General features: G+C 46.8%; 1 protein-coding gene across 1 annotated transcript in view; it reads right to left on the bottom strand.

The window, feature by feature from the left end:
• Positions 1-16880, bottom strand: part of lama4 (laminin, alpha 4) — a 78102-nt gene that overhangs the window by 54625 nt on the left and 6597 nt on the right. The window contains exons 2-10 of the mRNA XM_030110324.1: positions 11673-11774; positions 11464-11591; positions 11303-11383; positions 10675-10889; positions 9981-10081; positions 6762-6942; positions 6389-6472; positions 6149-6300; positions 4055-4165 (exon numbers count right to left, since the gene is read on the bottom strand). Coding sequence (XP_029966184.1) covers positions 4055-4165; positions 6149-6300; positions 6389-6472; positions 6762-6942; positions 9981-10081; positions 10675-10889; positions 11303-11383; positions 11464-11591; positions 11673-11774 — 1155 coding nt within the window. The remainder of the gene's footprint in view (positions 1-4054; positions 4166-6148; positions 6301-6388; positions 6473-6761; positions 6943-9980; positions 10082-10674; positions 10890-11302; positions 11384-11463; positions 11592-11672; positions 11775-16880) is intronic.

Raw genomic sequence — 16880 nt, 5'->3', positions numbered from 1 at the left:
AATACAGGTCACTGATCATGTCTCTCTCTCTCGGTTCTTGTAAACAAAAAAAATAAATACTACAAGATTAAATGTTATTGACATATTCTCATAAAAAAGGATATGCATGTACGCTTATGCATGTATGTGCTAAACACACATGCATACACACACATACTCATCTTTCCCCGTATTGTTTGTGTTTCAGGCAGGATCTACTGAAGAGGCAGCTGACGCTCACCTTCCACTGCCCTGCCATTTCATGACTGGACTTGTTGGACAGGTGGCATCCTATGACAGTTCCATGCTGGAATTCACAGAGATCCTGAGAGCGGCCCGTTCTTTCAGAAATGTTGCATGTCAAACAGAAGAACACCTGACTGGGTCTGCAAAGCTGGGCAGCAGTTTCAAACTTGACCAACCTACCTTTAACACGCTGAATAAATGCCTCTATATGTGCCTCCTGTATGGCCAGTCATCTGCCAAAAATGTAAATGATGCTCGATACAAATCTTTCTGTATGGCCTCACCAGCTTGCCAGATCTCTCCATTCCCCCAACAAGTGATGCCCTGTACCGACACTGCAGGAGAGCAAACTACCAAGCAGTGATTATGAAACACTGTCTGACTGGTAGAATGTGAGGCAGCGGGTGGCACAGTGAGGATGGGAGCTGGCAGTGACTGGAGGACTACAAATCCTGCCCCTGACAGAGTTTTGCAGGTAGTTCCACTGTAGTTGTAATACAACTAAATGTGAAACTGAAAGATGTTCTTGTATGTCTGCAAGACTGTCTTGTACAGATTTATGTCAGTGCCAAGCATATGAGAATGTTTCAGAAGAAACAGAACAGAGCTGTATGGGATGATGGCTTTGATGAAAATGATATTGATGAGTGATATACGCACCATGTCAGCATGTAGAGTTTTTCTTTTTCTTTCTACTCACCATGTGAGTAGAGCAGGATTAGTATTGCAACAACACATCATTAGTAGGGTAAAACTAGCCTGTCTCACGACGGTCTAATCCCAGCTCACGTTCCCTGTTAGTGGAGAACAATCCAACGCTTGGTGAATTCTGCTTCACAATGACAGGAAGAGCCGACATCCAAGGATCAAAAAGCGACGTCGCTATGAACGCTTGGCCGCTTAATCTATATTTTCATATTCAGAGACATTTTCATATTTGAATAAATGTTTTATACCATGCTTGTGAAGGATTCTGACCGTTTGTGCATTTATTTTTTGTCTTATTCCATTTTTGCCATTATTCCGATTTCAAAGGGCGTGGTCGCAATTCAGTTGATTTTCAGCCATTTATGGCCATGGTGTGCATTTTTTATTTTATATCTTTCATTAGACAGTAGGTTGTGATATTTTTAATATATGACACATAATCTTTTAGCTAAATTTACCACATATTTCATTGCTGGGTGCAAATCACTTCAGTTGAAGTGTTTCCTTCAAGAAATTAGCTACATTTCTCACTCTGAATTCACCTATGTGAACACTAAGGCACCAGTACTTGTTTCAAATGTTTGGTAGATGTGTTTATGACATTTGATAAAGATTTTATGTTGCCAGAATTAACACAGTACTTAAAACAAGCACAAACAGCAGCACCAGATTTTCGTTTTTTGGGTATTCTCAGTGGTGGGCACAGCTGACCAAAAAGTTAGCTTGGATAACCGTTCTTCCGCTAACTGAAAAGTTAGCTTGGATAACCGTTCTTCCGCTAACTGAAAAGTTAGCTTGGATAACCGTTCTTCCGCTAACTGAAAAGTTAGCTTTGATAACGCTAAACCGATAAACTGCTAAAAGATTTAGCTGAAGCTAAGAATAACCGCTAACTGCTAACGCCTGGTTCACACAGGATGCGCTGCACGCGCACCGAGTTTCGGATCGAGCTCCTGTCTGACGGTTGATCGGCGCGGGGTAGCGCCGCGAGCGGAGCGGTTCGCGCTCTGCAGCGCGCCCGCTCTGCTCCTCTCTATTTTCTCCGCGAGCCCCGAGCGCCGAGAGCGCATAGGGGATTATTTGTTGATGTCGCGCCATGGCGCAAGCGCATATATGCGAGTCATTCAAATATCCCCGGAATCTTGAGTTCTGGGGCTTTCTAACAGTTTTTGAATCGTTTCAATCGGACAAACGGATTGGGAGTTATATGCATTACAAAATCCATGTTTTTTTCGAAACAATTTTCGGCATTTTTTCACCGCAGAGAAGAGACTTTTCATTACTTTGCACAGTAACGAAGCTCGTACAAGAGGCGTTCAAGTACCCTTGGAAACCAGAGTCGCTAACGTGTACATTTAGCGGAAGCTAATTAGTCCGCTAATGTTTTTCAAAGTTAGCTGAACAGCTAATCCACTAATGAAAATGTTACTTTGGCTAATTAGCGGTTAGCTGATTAGCAGACTGCGCCCACCACTGGGTATTCTCATAAAGACAGTCCTGGCTGGTGACAAAGTTTGGACAAATATTCTAAGTAGAACTTTTAACCCAGAGTCTAGAAGGGTACTGTCTTTGAAAAAATGCATTGAACACGTAAATCCAGCGTAGTGGAGCGAAATTCACTTTTGTAGGTACTTTTTCCATGGTCCCAATACAGCCTACAATCCCCCACAGCCTACCGCCACCACCACCACTCCGCGAAGCATGGACTGTTGCTGTACACACTGACAGGCGAGGCGGGGATTTTAGAAGCAGCACCACCAACACCTTGGTGAGTCGGAGCTGTCCAGCCAATCGGGCGGGATTTTGAGGTTTATCACGAGAGAGTTGGGACATGGACTGAATTCTTGACTTGTCACGGAGCTCCACACACAATAACGTATTTCTGAGTGCATATACTGTATATGATCATTATCTATGATCTCCCCGTCCAAGTCCTCTCGAGTGGATCGTTAACACAACCCACCCCACACCATCATCAGACACCATATTGACAACCAACATGTTGGTATGCAGTGAGTTGACACACATCCCACAATTGGGCTTTGCTGGCTTTGACCAAGCCCGATGATTCTGTAGTGTACCGGCCTTTAATAAGCATTGGGATCCAGAACGAAACAAAACAGCAGTGAAACTATGGATGTTAATGAAATAGCATTAGCATCACAGCCAGAGAGAAACTGTGATATCCTGTTCTGAGGAACATCAGTTGCAAACACTGCTGTGGATTCCATCTCAGATTGGATTTATTTTTCTTTGGAAATGTTGTGTGAAGGGTACTAATGGCAAACATTTTCAGAATTTCCGAAAGGACCAAGGTAACCTTTAGGAGTTGTTAGTAATCAAACATTAGGAAACTACAGTATTACATTTCTTGTTCAGCCCACTTGAAATCAAATGGTTCCTTAAAGGAATACTCCGATAATTTTTGACCCACGCCCTTTGACAAAGTGAACCAAGCTGAAAAATACCTTTTCTTCTTTTCTCTGGGATCCAGTGGCTGGATCCCAGCTGTTAGCATCGTAGTTAGCTTAGCTCAATTGCTGGAGGTCAACAGGAAACAGAGCCGGACTGACGAAAGTGGACAAATTCCTCCTTCCAGTGGTCCAGGGGACGGCGTATTAGCACGTGAAGTAAATCCCAATGGTTATAAAACATTTTAAGAGACGTGCTTTCTTTTCAATCCGTTAAAATAACGTTTTGATACACAGACGTGCGCATGTGCAGTGCTCTGCAGAAGGATATACCGGAGCACAGCAATAGAAGCCGGAAGGAGCAGAAGTATATAAATGTGCGACCGGTGAGTTTTGTCGCCTTCTTCCAGCTGCTGCTGTTGTGCTCCGGTAAATCCTTACGCGGAGCACTGCGCATGTGCAGATTTGTGGGTATTTTTGAGCTTGGCTCACTTTGTCAATGATAGGGAAAGGGCGTGGGTCAAAAGAGTATTCCTTTAAGTTGGAAAGAAAAAACAAAGAATTCAGAGAAGTGTGAAACCATGGAATTATCACAGATTATCACAGGAATGCAGCAAAATGTAAAATGACATCGATTTGAATGAATGAAGTCCTCTGAAGTGACATTTTTTAAAAAAATTTCAAACTAACTAAAATTTTAAAACACTAACCGAATTTGTAAGCCAGATGAGGTCGAGTGTCACTTCGTCTGCCGTCTCCTCCAGCTCAGCAGCTTCTTCCTTCATCACTGTTGACTTGTTCCTCCAGCCGTGAAACTGGGCCTGGAAGGAAAGTAGTGGAACGTTTACGACCCCCCTAGTGGGGCGAGGGAGGGGGGAGCAGGATGGGCAGAGGGAGAGGGGGGCGGGTGGAGCAGGGACGGGGGCCGGGGCGCGAAGAGCAAGGTGGAGCAAGGTGGGGTGAGGGAGGGGGGGCGGGGCGTGGCAAAGGAGTGTGTAGTGGGGCAGAATGAGCAAAGGTGGAGAGGGGTGGAGCAAGGAGGGCAGAATGGGGCAAGGTGAGGGAGGGTGGTGCAGAGGAGATTCGGTGAGGGAGGGTGGAGTGAGCCGCAGACAATTAGCATGCTAGTGTAGCATCAATGCTACATTTACATGGAGTCAATATTAAAGTTAAAGATACAATAAGTAATTTACTATAAAAACAATAAAAGTCATCCATGCTTCTCCTGTCATTGCCTTCATACTATGCCATCTCAGTCAATAAATGTCTCGGTCAAGTTTTTTTTCTTTTTTTCTTTTAAATAAGACTTCCGTGACGGAGCAACTCTGATGGGCGGGGCGAGACCGTCACACTTCCTGGTTCCAGAGTCAATCATATGCGAGTTCCTGAGGTTGCTAAACAAGCAGCACAGCGATCTGTATTGTCTGGCTGTGCCGTCAGTCGACCAGTCGTGTGCATGCGTGCACCAGACGCCAGTAGTGTGCACGTGTGACGCATGTGCGACACCGGTTGTGTGCATGTGACTACGTGCACGCTGCCAGGGCAACGCACCCAAACTGTCTAAACCAGGGGTCTCTAAACTGGTCCAGAAAGGGCCGGTGTGGCTGCTGGTTTTGGTTCCACCCATTCCCTCCAGTGAGTCCGGCCGTAGACCTGGTGGAATAGGCGGAGTCGAGTGGCTCTGACAACAGTCCAGTGTTTACTGCTGGTACTGAGCCATGTGCCACACAGTGTTCATTAAGAGAATGAATGAACGTGAAAAAGAAACTGCAAATGAAATTTGGCTGTAGTGATGGGTCTGTTCACCAAAATCTCCTCCATCATATCAGACTGGGTGAAGGAAGCTCGGCCAGACCCGCTGGTACCGTTCTGCTTTTTCACTTTGTGGTATGCCGTTTTCAGCGGCTTCCAGCTTTCTGGCCTGAGTACTAATCCTGCTTCACTAATCCTGCTTCAGGCAACTTTCCGACTACCATCTTGCAGATATTGCTGTCTTGATACTTTCTACTGTCAAAAAAAGACATCATATCCACGTCCCTCACCACACTAAGGAAGTCTTTTCTGTCCTCAATCTAAAAGTGTGGCACTGTGCTGCATCTGAGATTCCTCATGTTTATCTCTGATGTGTATTTCTGGTGGGATGGGTGCCAGACACCACATAGAACATGCGCAGAACAGATGAATGTTCCTTCCAATGGGGATATTCCGATATGCGTCTATATGACCAAATATTGGGTTTAGAAAGGGAGTAACCCAGGAGTCTTTTTCAGGTTTTTAAAAACTGGAATATGAGCATATGCAGGTATTTGGCAGTGTTTGCTTGACCAAGCGTCACCGGGTTTTTGCTAATGTTCTGATTATGAACGGGGTTTGACTACATGTAAATGTAATCAATGACATTGAAATGAATTGTAAAAATGCAAGAATGCTGGGAGCACAGGCAAAGAAATTCGGCGACAAAACAGATCCACGACTCGTCATGTCAGGTTTTACACTTTGTGGCTCAGGATGCAACAGGAGCGTCATTTCTTTTATTGCCAACAACAATAATAACGATAATAATAACAATAATAATAATAATAATAATAATGATAATAATAATTTATTATTATTATTAATAATAATAATAATAATGATAATAATAATGTATTATTATTATTATTGTTGTTGTTGTAATAGTAATAATAGTAATAACTAAATACTGCACAGTGACCACTGCTTCCTCCAGAATGAAGGACAGCATGTTTCAGCATGGTGCAGCGTCAGAGGCCTTGAATCTGGTGGACTGGGGGTGTTTGGTGCACCTGCAGGCGGTGAGCCGTGTAGTTGAAGTATTTGAGCCTGTCGTTAGCGGCGGCTCCAGTGGAGATGTTCAACACTCCAACTTTCAGCTGATCTAGTGTCTTATTGGACAGCCGCAGGTCACCAATCAGATGCCAGATGCAATCATCACAATCTGAAATCAGAAAAATACACCACTTTACAGAAAGCAGATCTGCCAATCTTTTTATTTTGTGCTTCAGCTGAGTATTGGCTCTGCTTACCGCTGTTGCACAGGCTGACTGTGGCAGCCTCTGCCAGGCATTCCCCTGTCTGCGTGTCACAGTAACCACTCTCACAGTCACACTCTGGGAAAAACAGACACAATTCATGATTCTTAGCAGCTGGGAAGGAATCAGGCCAGCTCTGAAGTCCAGACTGGCCCTCTGGCTTCAGGCCTCCGTCCTGTGTGGGACTGCTCTAGCAGCTGTGAGCACATATAGATTTGGATTGCACGGTGTAGGAGAGCCAGCAGCCCTCTGCACAGGCCTCTGACCCACAGTGGTGGGCGTGGGAACACCGGCGTTCCGCTCTTTCCTCTGGGAATCTGTTTCAAATGCTTAAAAAAAATGCTCTTATTGCAGACAGATGACTTACTCTGGCAGCCGGATGGGCTGTAGTCCCAGAATCCTGGGAGGCAGCGCTCGCAGTAACGGCCTCCTGCCCCCGGGCGGCACGGACAGCTGTGAGTGAGGGGGTGGCAGGTGGGGCGGATGGAGGCTGGCCCACATTCACACCTCCGACAGCCCTGACAGCTGGAGAAACCGGAGTAGCCCTCCTGGATTACATGGATGAGAAACACTGTGAGACATGTGACTGCAGAAAAAAGACCCAGAGTGCTGTGCAGCCGACTGCAGCAACTCACTACTCTTCCCTACAGTAGAGCAATATTTCAGATGTTTTCGTAATAAAATCAGGTTGAATCTGTAAAATGAATGTTCACATAACTGTGATCATATAGTGTTGGCATTCGCTGAGCTGTTAGCACAGTGTGGGTCAGTCTGAAGACTGACTGGACGACGCTCTGCTACAGCAGTCAGTGGAGGAAGATGCTCTGTAATCTAGAGTTACAGCAGTCAGTGGAGGAAGACGCTCTGTAATCTAGAGTTACAGCAGTCAGTGGAGGAAGACGCTCTGTAATCTAGAGTTACAGCAGTCAGTGGAGGAAGACGCTCTGTAATCTAGAGTTACAGCAGTCAGTGGAGGAAGACGCTCTGTAATCTAGAGTTACAGCAGTCAGTGGAGGAAGACGCTCTGTAATCTAGAGTTACAGCAGTCAGTGGAGGAAGATGCTCTGTAATCTAGAGTTACGGCAGTCAGTGGAGGAAGATGCTCTGTAATCTAGAGTTGCAGCAGTCAGTGGAGGAAGATGCTCTGTAATCTAGAGTTACAGCAGTCAGTGGAGGAAGATGCTCTGTAATCTAGAGTTACAGCAGTCAGTGGAGGAAGATGCTCTGTAATCTAGAGTTACAGCAGTCAGTGGAGGAAGATGCTCTGTAATCTAGAGTTACAGCAGTCAGTGGAGGAAGATGCTCTGTAATCTAGAGTTACAGCAGTCAGTGGAGGAAGATGCTCTGTAATCTAGAGTTGCAGCCGTCAGTGGGGGAAGATGCTCTGTAATCTAGAGTTGCAGCCGTCAGTGGAGGAAGATGCTCTGTAATCTAGAGTTACAGCAGTCAGTGGAGGAAGATGCTCTGTAATCTAGAGTTACAGCAGTCAGTGGAGGAAGATGCTCTGTAATCTAGAGTTACAGCAGTCAGTGGAGGAAGATGCTCTGTAATCTAGAGTTACAGCAGTCAGTGGAGGAAGATGCTCTGTAATCTAGAGTTACAGCAGTCAGTGGAGGAAGATGCTCTGTAATCTAGAGTTACAGCAGTCAGTGGAGGAAGATGCTCTGTAATCTAGAGTTGCAGCCGTCAGTGGGGGAAGATGCTCTGTAATCTAGAGTTACAGCAGTCAGTGGAGGAAGATGCTCTTTAATCTAGAGTAGCAGCAGTCAGTGGAGGAAGATGCTCTTTAATCTAGAGTTGCAGCAGTCAGTGGAGGAAGATGCTCTGGTAATCTAGAGTTACAGCAGTCAGTGGAGGAAGATGCTCTGTAATCTAGAGTTACAGCAGTCAGTGGAGGAAGACGCTCTGTAATCTAGAGTTACAGCAGTCAGTGGAGGAAGATGCTCTGTAATCTAGAGTTACAGCAGTCAGTGGAGGAAGATGCTCTGTAATCTAGAGTTGCAGCAGTCAGTGGAGGAAGATGCTCTGTAATCTAGAGTTACAGCAGTCAGTGGAGGAAGATGCTCTGTAATCTAGAGTTACAGCAGTCAGTGGAGGAAGATGCTCTGTAATCTAGAGTTACAGCAGTCAGTGGAGGAAGACGCTCTGTAATCTAGAGTTACAGCAGTCAGTGGAGGAAGATGCTCTGTAATCTAGAGTTGCAGCAGTCAGTGGAGGAAGACGCTCTGTAATCTAGAGTTGCAGCAGTCAGTGGAGGAAGACGCTCTGTAATCTAGAGTTGCAGCAGTCAGTGGAGGAAGATGCTCTGTAATCTAGAGTTACAGCAGTCAGTGGAGGAAGATGCTCTGTAATCTAGAGTTACAGCAGTCAGTGGAGGAAGACGCTCTGTAATCTAGAGTTACAGCAGTCAGTGGAGGAAGATGCTCTGTAATCTAGAGTTGCAGCAGTCAGTGGAGGAAGACGCTCTGTAATCTAGAGTTGCAGCAGTCAGTGGAGGAAGACGCTCTGTAATCTAGAGTTGCAGCAGTCAGTGGAGGAAGACGCTCTGTAATCTAGAGTTACAGCAGTCAGTGGAGGAAGATGCTCTTTAATCTAGAGTTACAGCAGTCAGTGGAGGAAGATGCTCTGTAATCTAGAGTTGCAGCAGTCAGTGGAGGAAGACGCTCTGTAATCTAGAGTTGCAGCAGTCAGTGGAGGAAGACGCTCTGTAATCTAGAGTTGCAGCAGTCAGTGGAGGAAGACGCTCTGTAATCTAGAGTTACAGCAGTCAGTGGAGGAAGATGCTCTGTAATCTAGAGTTGCAGCAGTCAGTGGAGGAAGATGCTCTGTAATCTAGAGTTACAGCAGTCAGTGGAGGAAGACGCTCTGTAATCTAGAGTTGCAGCAGTCAGTGGAGGAAGACGCTCTGTAATCTAGAGTTACAGCAGTCAGTGGAGGAAGATGCTCTGTAATCTAGAGTTGCAGCAGTCAGTGGAGGAAGACGCTCTGTAATCTAGTGTTGCAGCAGTCAGTGGAGGAAGACGCTCTGTAATCTAGAGTTGCAGCAGTCAGTGGAGGAAGACGCTCTGTATGGAAGTTTGCTCTTCACTGCTGCACCCCTCCATTTGTTTCTGAATTGTAAATACTGGATTCCAAGCATGGTTATTCATGTACAGTGTTAGGATTATTCCATAAGAGTAATCCAACTACTGATTACTGATTAATCTGTAAAAAAAGTAATCAAATAACTTCTTTAATTACTTTGCTTCATAAGCAATCGTTTGCTTATTACTTCAGTTAAAAAAATAAATTAATAAGCTAAATAAATAAGCAATGGCTGCTTGATGCTTTGGAATCAAGAGTGAAACATCATTCGCAAGAAAACTGTTCATGTGAATATGATTTTGTATTGATGAATTGATAGCGGTAGCTGCTGGGTGAACCTGTCTCAGGTCGACCTGTGCTGCATGTGTGTGTTCTCCCCTCCCATGCTTCGGCTCCTGCGTGTGCCCCAGCAGGGGCGGATATGGTAGATGTGGGGGAGTGGCTTCACCGTCCTTCTGCGACTGTAGCTACAGCGTTTCCGCCTGCAGCAGCGTCTTCTCACCTCGCATCGGTCACACAGCCGTCCACTGACTCCGGGCTTACAGTGACACACTCCTGTCCTGTCGTCACATGACGAGGTGCCACATTTATTACACCCACACTCTGACACACACACACACACACACACACACACACACACACACACACACACACACACACACACAATGCGAGAGTTAGAGGTCATATGATGGCGCGGGCATGTTGGAGAAGGCTATTTTTGGCCTGGCCAGGCCTCAGGAGGTGAAGGGTAATCCCTGATCCTGCAACAATGACTTTGGTTCATTTTTCCACAGCGGAGCTCTGACACTGTCCAAAACATCAGCAAGGAAATAAATTACATAATAGAATAAAATAGAAAAGAATAGAAGAAAAGAGAACAAAGAGAAGTACTTCACTAACCCCGGAGACAACTTCTGATAAATCCATTCCTTTTTCATTTGGCTTTTATTTTAACGTTCATATTAGTTAAATATAAAGAAACTTTATTTGGGGTCAGTCAGTCGTTTTACTGCAGGTCACCTGAAACAGGGAAAAGGGCCGACATCTGTCACTGAGTGAATGACAGGAATGTAAAACAGCCTCTTTAATCATCCTGCCATCATGTGTGAAGACCAGCTGGGTTTGGAGGGTTTCCCTGCAGACTGAAATGCTTCACTGAGCGTATGAATGAAGGCTGCTGAACTCTCTCCTCCTACCTCTGCAGTTCTTGGCGCTGATGGCGTCTCCATAGAACCCGGGGGCACACCTCTCGCAGCTGGCGCCGGCGGTGTTTCCCCAGCAGTGCTGGCAGTGGCCCGTCACGTTGTGGCACTCGTTGAAGATCAGGTTTGGGTCGGAGTTGCCGTTACAGTCACACCTCTTGCAGGAGCTACCAATCACCATTGGGTTGCCGTAATATCCTGGAGCACACCTGGATGAGGAGATGGTAAATGAGCCCTTAAAGACAGTAAAACTTATCTACAAGTCATTTATTGATCTTTGGCACACAAATCTTGATTTACTGAAACAAAAACCTTATTTTTATTCAGTTTATTCAGCTGCTTCACTTCTATCTACACATCTACACCATATGTTTCCGATATGCAGCCTTAAAGAAGGTCCACCCCTTTCCACAGAAGGACCAGGTGGGGGAGGGGCGTGAGGCCTAGCGGGCGGGGCTGATTGCGCTGGTTAAAACGTAATCACCATAATCAAGGTCATACAACGGTACAGACTGCGTGAAGCGAGATTTCAATGAATTAAAGACAGAAGATGTCATGTGAAGCTGGCTGGAGGTGGAGCAGGCTCCCTGCAGCTGGGTGAGCGGCTCTGGTCAGGACCGACCTCTCGCAGACCGGTCCGGCGTAGCCTTCCTGGCACTTGCAGCGCAGAGCGGCGGCTCCTCGGTCACAGCGCACGGCGAAGCTGGACGCACAAGCAGAGGACGGCGTTTCAGAGACAGCGCTGCAGCCCCGCGGCCGTACAGACCGAACAGACCGGCTCACTTATTGGAGGCGACGGAGAGGGGGCAGGCGCAGGGTCTGCAGGTGTGGCGTCTGTCCAGGCTCAGGGTGGGCATGAAGCCGTCCTCACACATCTGGCAGAAGTCTCCGGTGCTGTGGTCCCTGCAGTTCTGCACAGAGGAACGCCTTTCATCAGGGCAACTTTTCACGCTAGGATGCTTTCGGGGTGGAAAATAAGCCGGGGAACTCACTATGCAAACGCCAGTGATGTCCTCGCAGTGGTAAGCATGGCCTTTGCAGTTACATGGCAGGCATTCGTTTTTCTCGCTGAGGAAAAAGCCCTTGGTGCACACCTGCAGCAGGAACAGACAGAGAAAAACACAAGGGTGTGAAGCTGAGTGGAGATCAACCAGAGTGACTGCACACTCAGCACCACCTTCTGGAAAGCAACCTGAAGACACAGAACAGTGATCCCCTCAAAATGATCCAGACCAGCCAGGGCCAAACCGAGGTACGTCTAACCCCAGTGAATAAGCTACCAGTCCTGCTCATGTGCTCCTCAGAAAGGCATTCAAGCTTCTGAAAGCAATCATCTCAACTCTGTGTCTGAATATCCAGAAGTGGCCCAGTTGAGGCTTCAGGACCTGAGGTGTGCCAGGGTGGGCGAAGAACCTGGACCCTCAGCTCATCTACCAGTCTCTCAACAGGACGTCTGTTTTATTCAGAGGAAGAAATGGAGAGCAGCTTTTGGTTTGAGTTCTGTCACCCTGTCCGGGAGTCCCTGTGTGGAGTGAGACCCGTCCCACCGTGGACAGGCTTCTGCTCCGACACAGCAGAAATGCACACAATCACAGTCACAGACAATTTACAGGCCCCAGGTTGCTTCACAGGCATGTCTGCAGTGGATCCAGTGGAAATCCGCATGGGTACGGGAAGACCATGCAGACTTCACACAGCAAGAATATGACTCAGCAAAAAGGTTGTTTTGTTCTGAAAACAAAGTCTGCGGTTCCAAATACTTTTCCAGGAGACGTAACTGCAGACCCTCACTGATCTTTGAAGGTCAGCAAGATTTCACTGAAGCCAAATGCTGATGGATCTGGATCTGGATCTGGATCTGGATCAGGATCTGGATCAGGATCAGGATCAGGATCAGGATCAGGATCAACTTCCCAGGTCTTGATGAAGCCTTTCTCTCCTCCAGACTGTCACCAGGCCATGATGGTTATTCTGAGCCAGTGTTGAGGAGCTGAGATGATTATGCTAGTGCTCCATCATTTCCAGGTTTGGCTCATTGATTCATGCAGAGATGCACTGACAGCATGCAGCTTGCTTTGGATTCCAGAAAGTGTTTTATGTTTTTTTTTTTTTTTTTCTTTTTGAAATATTTACAAAACTAAACTAATCCAAACTGATCTTACTTTCCCAATCCCACTGGGGAAATGAAGGCAGTGTGAAGAGTCGCTGCTGAGAATGTACACACCTCAGATATTCTTTAAGTCTGAACTAAAATGTACTGAGTCAGTAAATCTAACTTCAAACTCCAGAGTGAGGAAACCAGACTGCATCCTGCCTCCAATTTGTTATCTAAGTCTTCTCAGAATGGCGTGAAGTCAGCACAGAGCTGTGTCTTACATGAATGCACACACACACACACACACACACACACACACACACACACACACACACACCCTTTGAGCTTGTGAAGCAGGCTGTTCAGTGAGCTGGACAATAGCAGCTTGTTTCCAGCCGCTGGTCAGAAGCCGTTTGACCTCGGAGCTGCCGTCAGCTGGCCTGATGTGCGCTCAGAGCGGTCAGGAGACGGAACATTCCGCAGACATACAGAAGAGTAAGTAAGCCCACTTGTGACTCATATTTCCTTTGATTTAGTCACAGATGGGTGGCGAGACAAAGACAGGCTTATGAGGAGCATCCTGCAGACAGCAGCTCTGCCTCTTCCTGCACAGCTTTTTCCTGGGAGCCTCGCTGCTTCTGGACCAACACCACAGCCATCCGCCACCACCACACACACATCCATGTGTCACACTCACATGTAAACACATCCTGCAAAATGCTAATAAAGCTGCAGAAGGCTCGGGTGCTCTGGAGAAAAAGGAGGCTTCAGAAACCATCTGCAACTTCTTCAGAAGTAATAAACTCCAAGCTTGCAGCAAACTGCTGAGATCCCTGCTGTTTACCATTTGTATGGTGAAGCGGAGCAGGCCTGGCGTGTGACGGCCCAAACAGCTGCACTGTATATACACAGGGCGGGCTGTGGAGCAGACAGTTTATCTGGCAGAAAAACAACTCTCTGTCTGCGTTTTGGTGACAACTTGAGGAAAAATTTGCAATTCAAGCTGAAAACCAATCATAATCATATATGAAACCAGCCATGCTGATGTTCAGTACTCTGCCGCTCAGTGATGGAAGAAGGGCGAGAAAACAAAGAAGCTCTGATATACAGCTGGTGAGCATGAAGGGCCATTTAACAACTTCAAGGAAACTCCAAAAAGTATTTCTAACCTTAAAATGTCAGTCCTAATGTGTTATTTAAGAATATTTAATTTGTAAATAAATCACAAGTGGGGTGAGTACTAATAAATATACTCAAGTAAAAGTGCTGTTAGTTTAACATACAGGGATAAAAGTAGTAGAGTAGGTATCCAAACTTGACTTCAATCAAATTAACACTTTAAAGCTCCTGCAGCACTGACCCATTGCTGAGTAACCTTGTGGGCACTGTTAAATTCATGTTGACCTTATTCTGGTGATCATTTCAGGACCTTTTTTTTTATGGTGTTTCCAAAGCACATGTGTGCTTGAATTCATGAAGAACATATTTTGTTGTGAGACTTGGTAAAGTAAATGTTGCATGTGTCCACACCGCGGTCTCATTTGGTGGGATGGTAAATGGTAAATGGTAAATGGACTACACTTGTATAGCGCTTTTTACCCTGCTTGACAGAGCCCAAAGCGCTTCACACTGCAATATCACATCACCCCTTTCACACCATACTGGGTGGTGGTAAGCTGCTGCTGTAGCCACAGCTGCCCTGGGGGGGGGGGGCAGACTGACGGAAGCGAGGCTGCCAAACTGCGCCATTGGCCCCTCCGACCACCACCAACCATTCACTCTCACAACTTTCATACTCGGCAAGGTGGGTGAAGTGTCTTGCCCAAGGACACAACGACAGTTTTACGCCTGCGGGAGCGGGGATCGAACCGCCAACCTTCCGGTTATAAGACGACCCGCTCTACCAACTATCTAGACTAATCAAACTCAAACATATTTCACCAACTCAACATTCAAAACTATCTGAAATGAAGAAATCTCTGCCTGAACGCCAGGAAGCGTGACCTCCGCCCTGCTCGCATCGGTGTCCCACCGTGAACAACACTGTCCTGTTTCCCCTTATGACTTATACCCCTTTCCCACCGGCCAAAAAACCCGTTTAAACCCGCTAACTCCTCATGGCAGTGTAAAGGGTTTACCAGGCATTTCGACCCGGGTCATTCGACCCTGCAATCGACCCGGGAATTTACCGGGTCAGCTTTATATCGGCTTTTAGTGGGAGGGACGCATCCGGGAACTTACATTATGACGTTGAAACAGCGCGGCTACGTTAGCATGCTAGCTGTTGTTTCTGGACACAGCGTGAGATTTCCTTCGTCCAGACGACCCAGCACTGGCAAGACAGCGAGGCCAGAGAGCTGCTCAGGATCCGTGTGGAAGAGGAGATTCGTCTCCAGGTAACGGGGACTGTGTTCCGCTGCATTGTTTACTTTCGCTTTGCTTCATCGCGCTGATGATGTCATCAACGTGGGACACCATCAGTGCGGGAAGACGCAGCGACGCGGCTCGCCAGCAGGCGGTCAGACGTGGGTCTTCAGGCAGTGGGAAAGGCGTCTAAAAAGGCGATAGTTAGCGGGTCGCAGACACGGTCGACCCGCTAGTTGAAGTTGGAAAGAGGTACGAGGGGGTACCGAAAAAAAACCGGACACTGGTCATAACTTTTCATTTGTTTTATTTTAACAATTATTCAAAGTAGGGCTGTCACGATATCAAATTTTCTCTTCACGATTATCTTGGGCAAAAAATATCACGATAACGATATTATCACGATATCAGCAAAAATTTAACTAATAATAGTACAAACATTCAGATTCATCTTTAATTTTATTTTGTTTGTTTTCTCTCTTTTCCCAGATGAATTACAGTCAGAATACCTGTCAAATGAGGTGTTGAAACAATATGAGAACAGTAACTGTACAGCTGCATGCAGAAAGTGTAGTTACACTCAACTAAATAAAATCTGATGAACTGATTCACAGAGGATCCACAGCAGAGGCGTAATGTGTTCTGAAAACCCACGGGCCCTGTTGGGGTGAAATCCTGTCCCACCACCACACTGCCCAGGATTGTTGTTTGTTTGTTGTTTAAATCCGAAGCGGAATGAGCAGCAGCTGCTTCTCTCCAGCAGAGGCGCCGCTACTGGCTAGGGCCCCGAGCTGAAGGGGGCCCCGAGGGACGGCTGACATCAGTCAATTTCCATGACAAATTTAAGGCGCTACGCTAGACGCTGCAACGACAACGTGTCGAAAATCCCCCGCATGGGACCCTTTTCTGAGTGCTCACCGGTCAGTTGCTAGAAGGAGGCCGGCGGAGAAGACGGTGGATATCAGCGACACAACTTGAAACCCCCCGGACACATTACAATGACACGTCTGGAACCTACCTAATGGGGCCCCACTGCTACCCGGCTAGCTTCTACCTGCAGTCAGTGTTGCTAAACACACTTTTTTCGGGTCAGGATAGAGCGTCTCGCTGTCGTTGTCGGCCACCGCCGACATGTTTAGTTCACTCGTGACGCTCGCTAACTGGGAGCCGCGCTAGCTAGGAGCCGTGCGGCTACCGCTGCTCTGCTGTGTTTACATGTGAGGGGAGGGGGAGAGGCTGGGGGGCTGCAGGAGGGAGACGAGGCAGGGCGGAAGAACAGGAGCAGATTTTGAAAATACACTTCAACACGTTTCAAGCGGCACTAGATCCTCTATACGATATTATCATTGGCGCATTTTGAAGACAATATTGAAATTTCATTTTTTTAACACCACGATTATCGTCAATACCGGTTTACCGCGACAGCCCTAATTCAAAGCTGTCGCCTTCAAAGTAATCCCCGCTGACTTGAATACACCGTTCCATCTGTGTCTTCCAGCTTTCAAAGGCGTTTGAAAACTCGTGCGTAATGATCCCGTGCAGTGCTTCGATTTTTTTTTAATCTCCTCGACATCCTCAAATCTCCGCCCCTTCAGCTCTTTCTTCATTCTTGGGAAAAGAAAAAAGTCACAGGGGGCTAAGTCCGGCGAATAGGGTGGATGAAGCAGCAGGATCATCCCGTTTTTCTCCAGGAACTGCATTCTGCGCAGGGCCCGGTGCGCCGGCGTGTTATCGTGGTGCA

This window comes from Salarias fasciatus, chromosome 15 (genome assembly GCF_902148845.1).
Source record: "Salarias fasciatus chromosome 15, fSalaFa1.1, whole genome shotgun sequence".
Taxonomy (NCBI): Eukaryota; Metazoa; Chordata; class Actinopteri; order Blenniiformes; family Blenniidae; genus Salarias; species Salarias fasciatus.
This window is presented reverse-complemented; position numbering and strand designations above follow the sequence as displayed.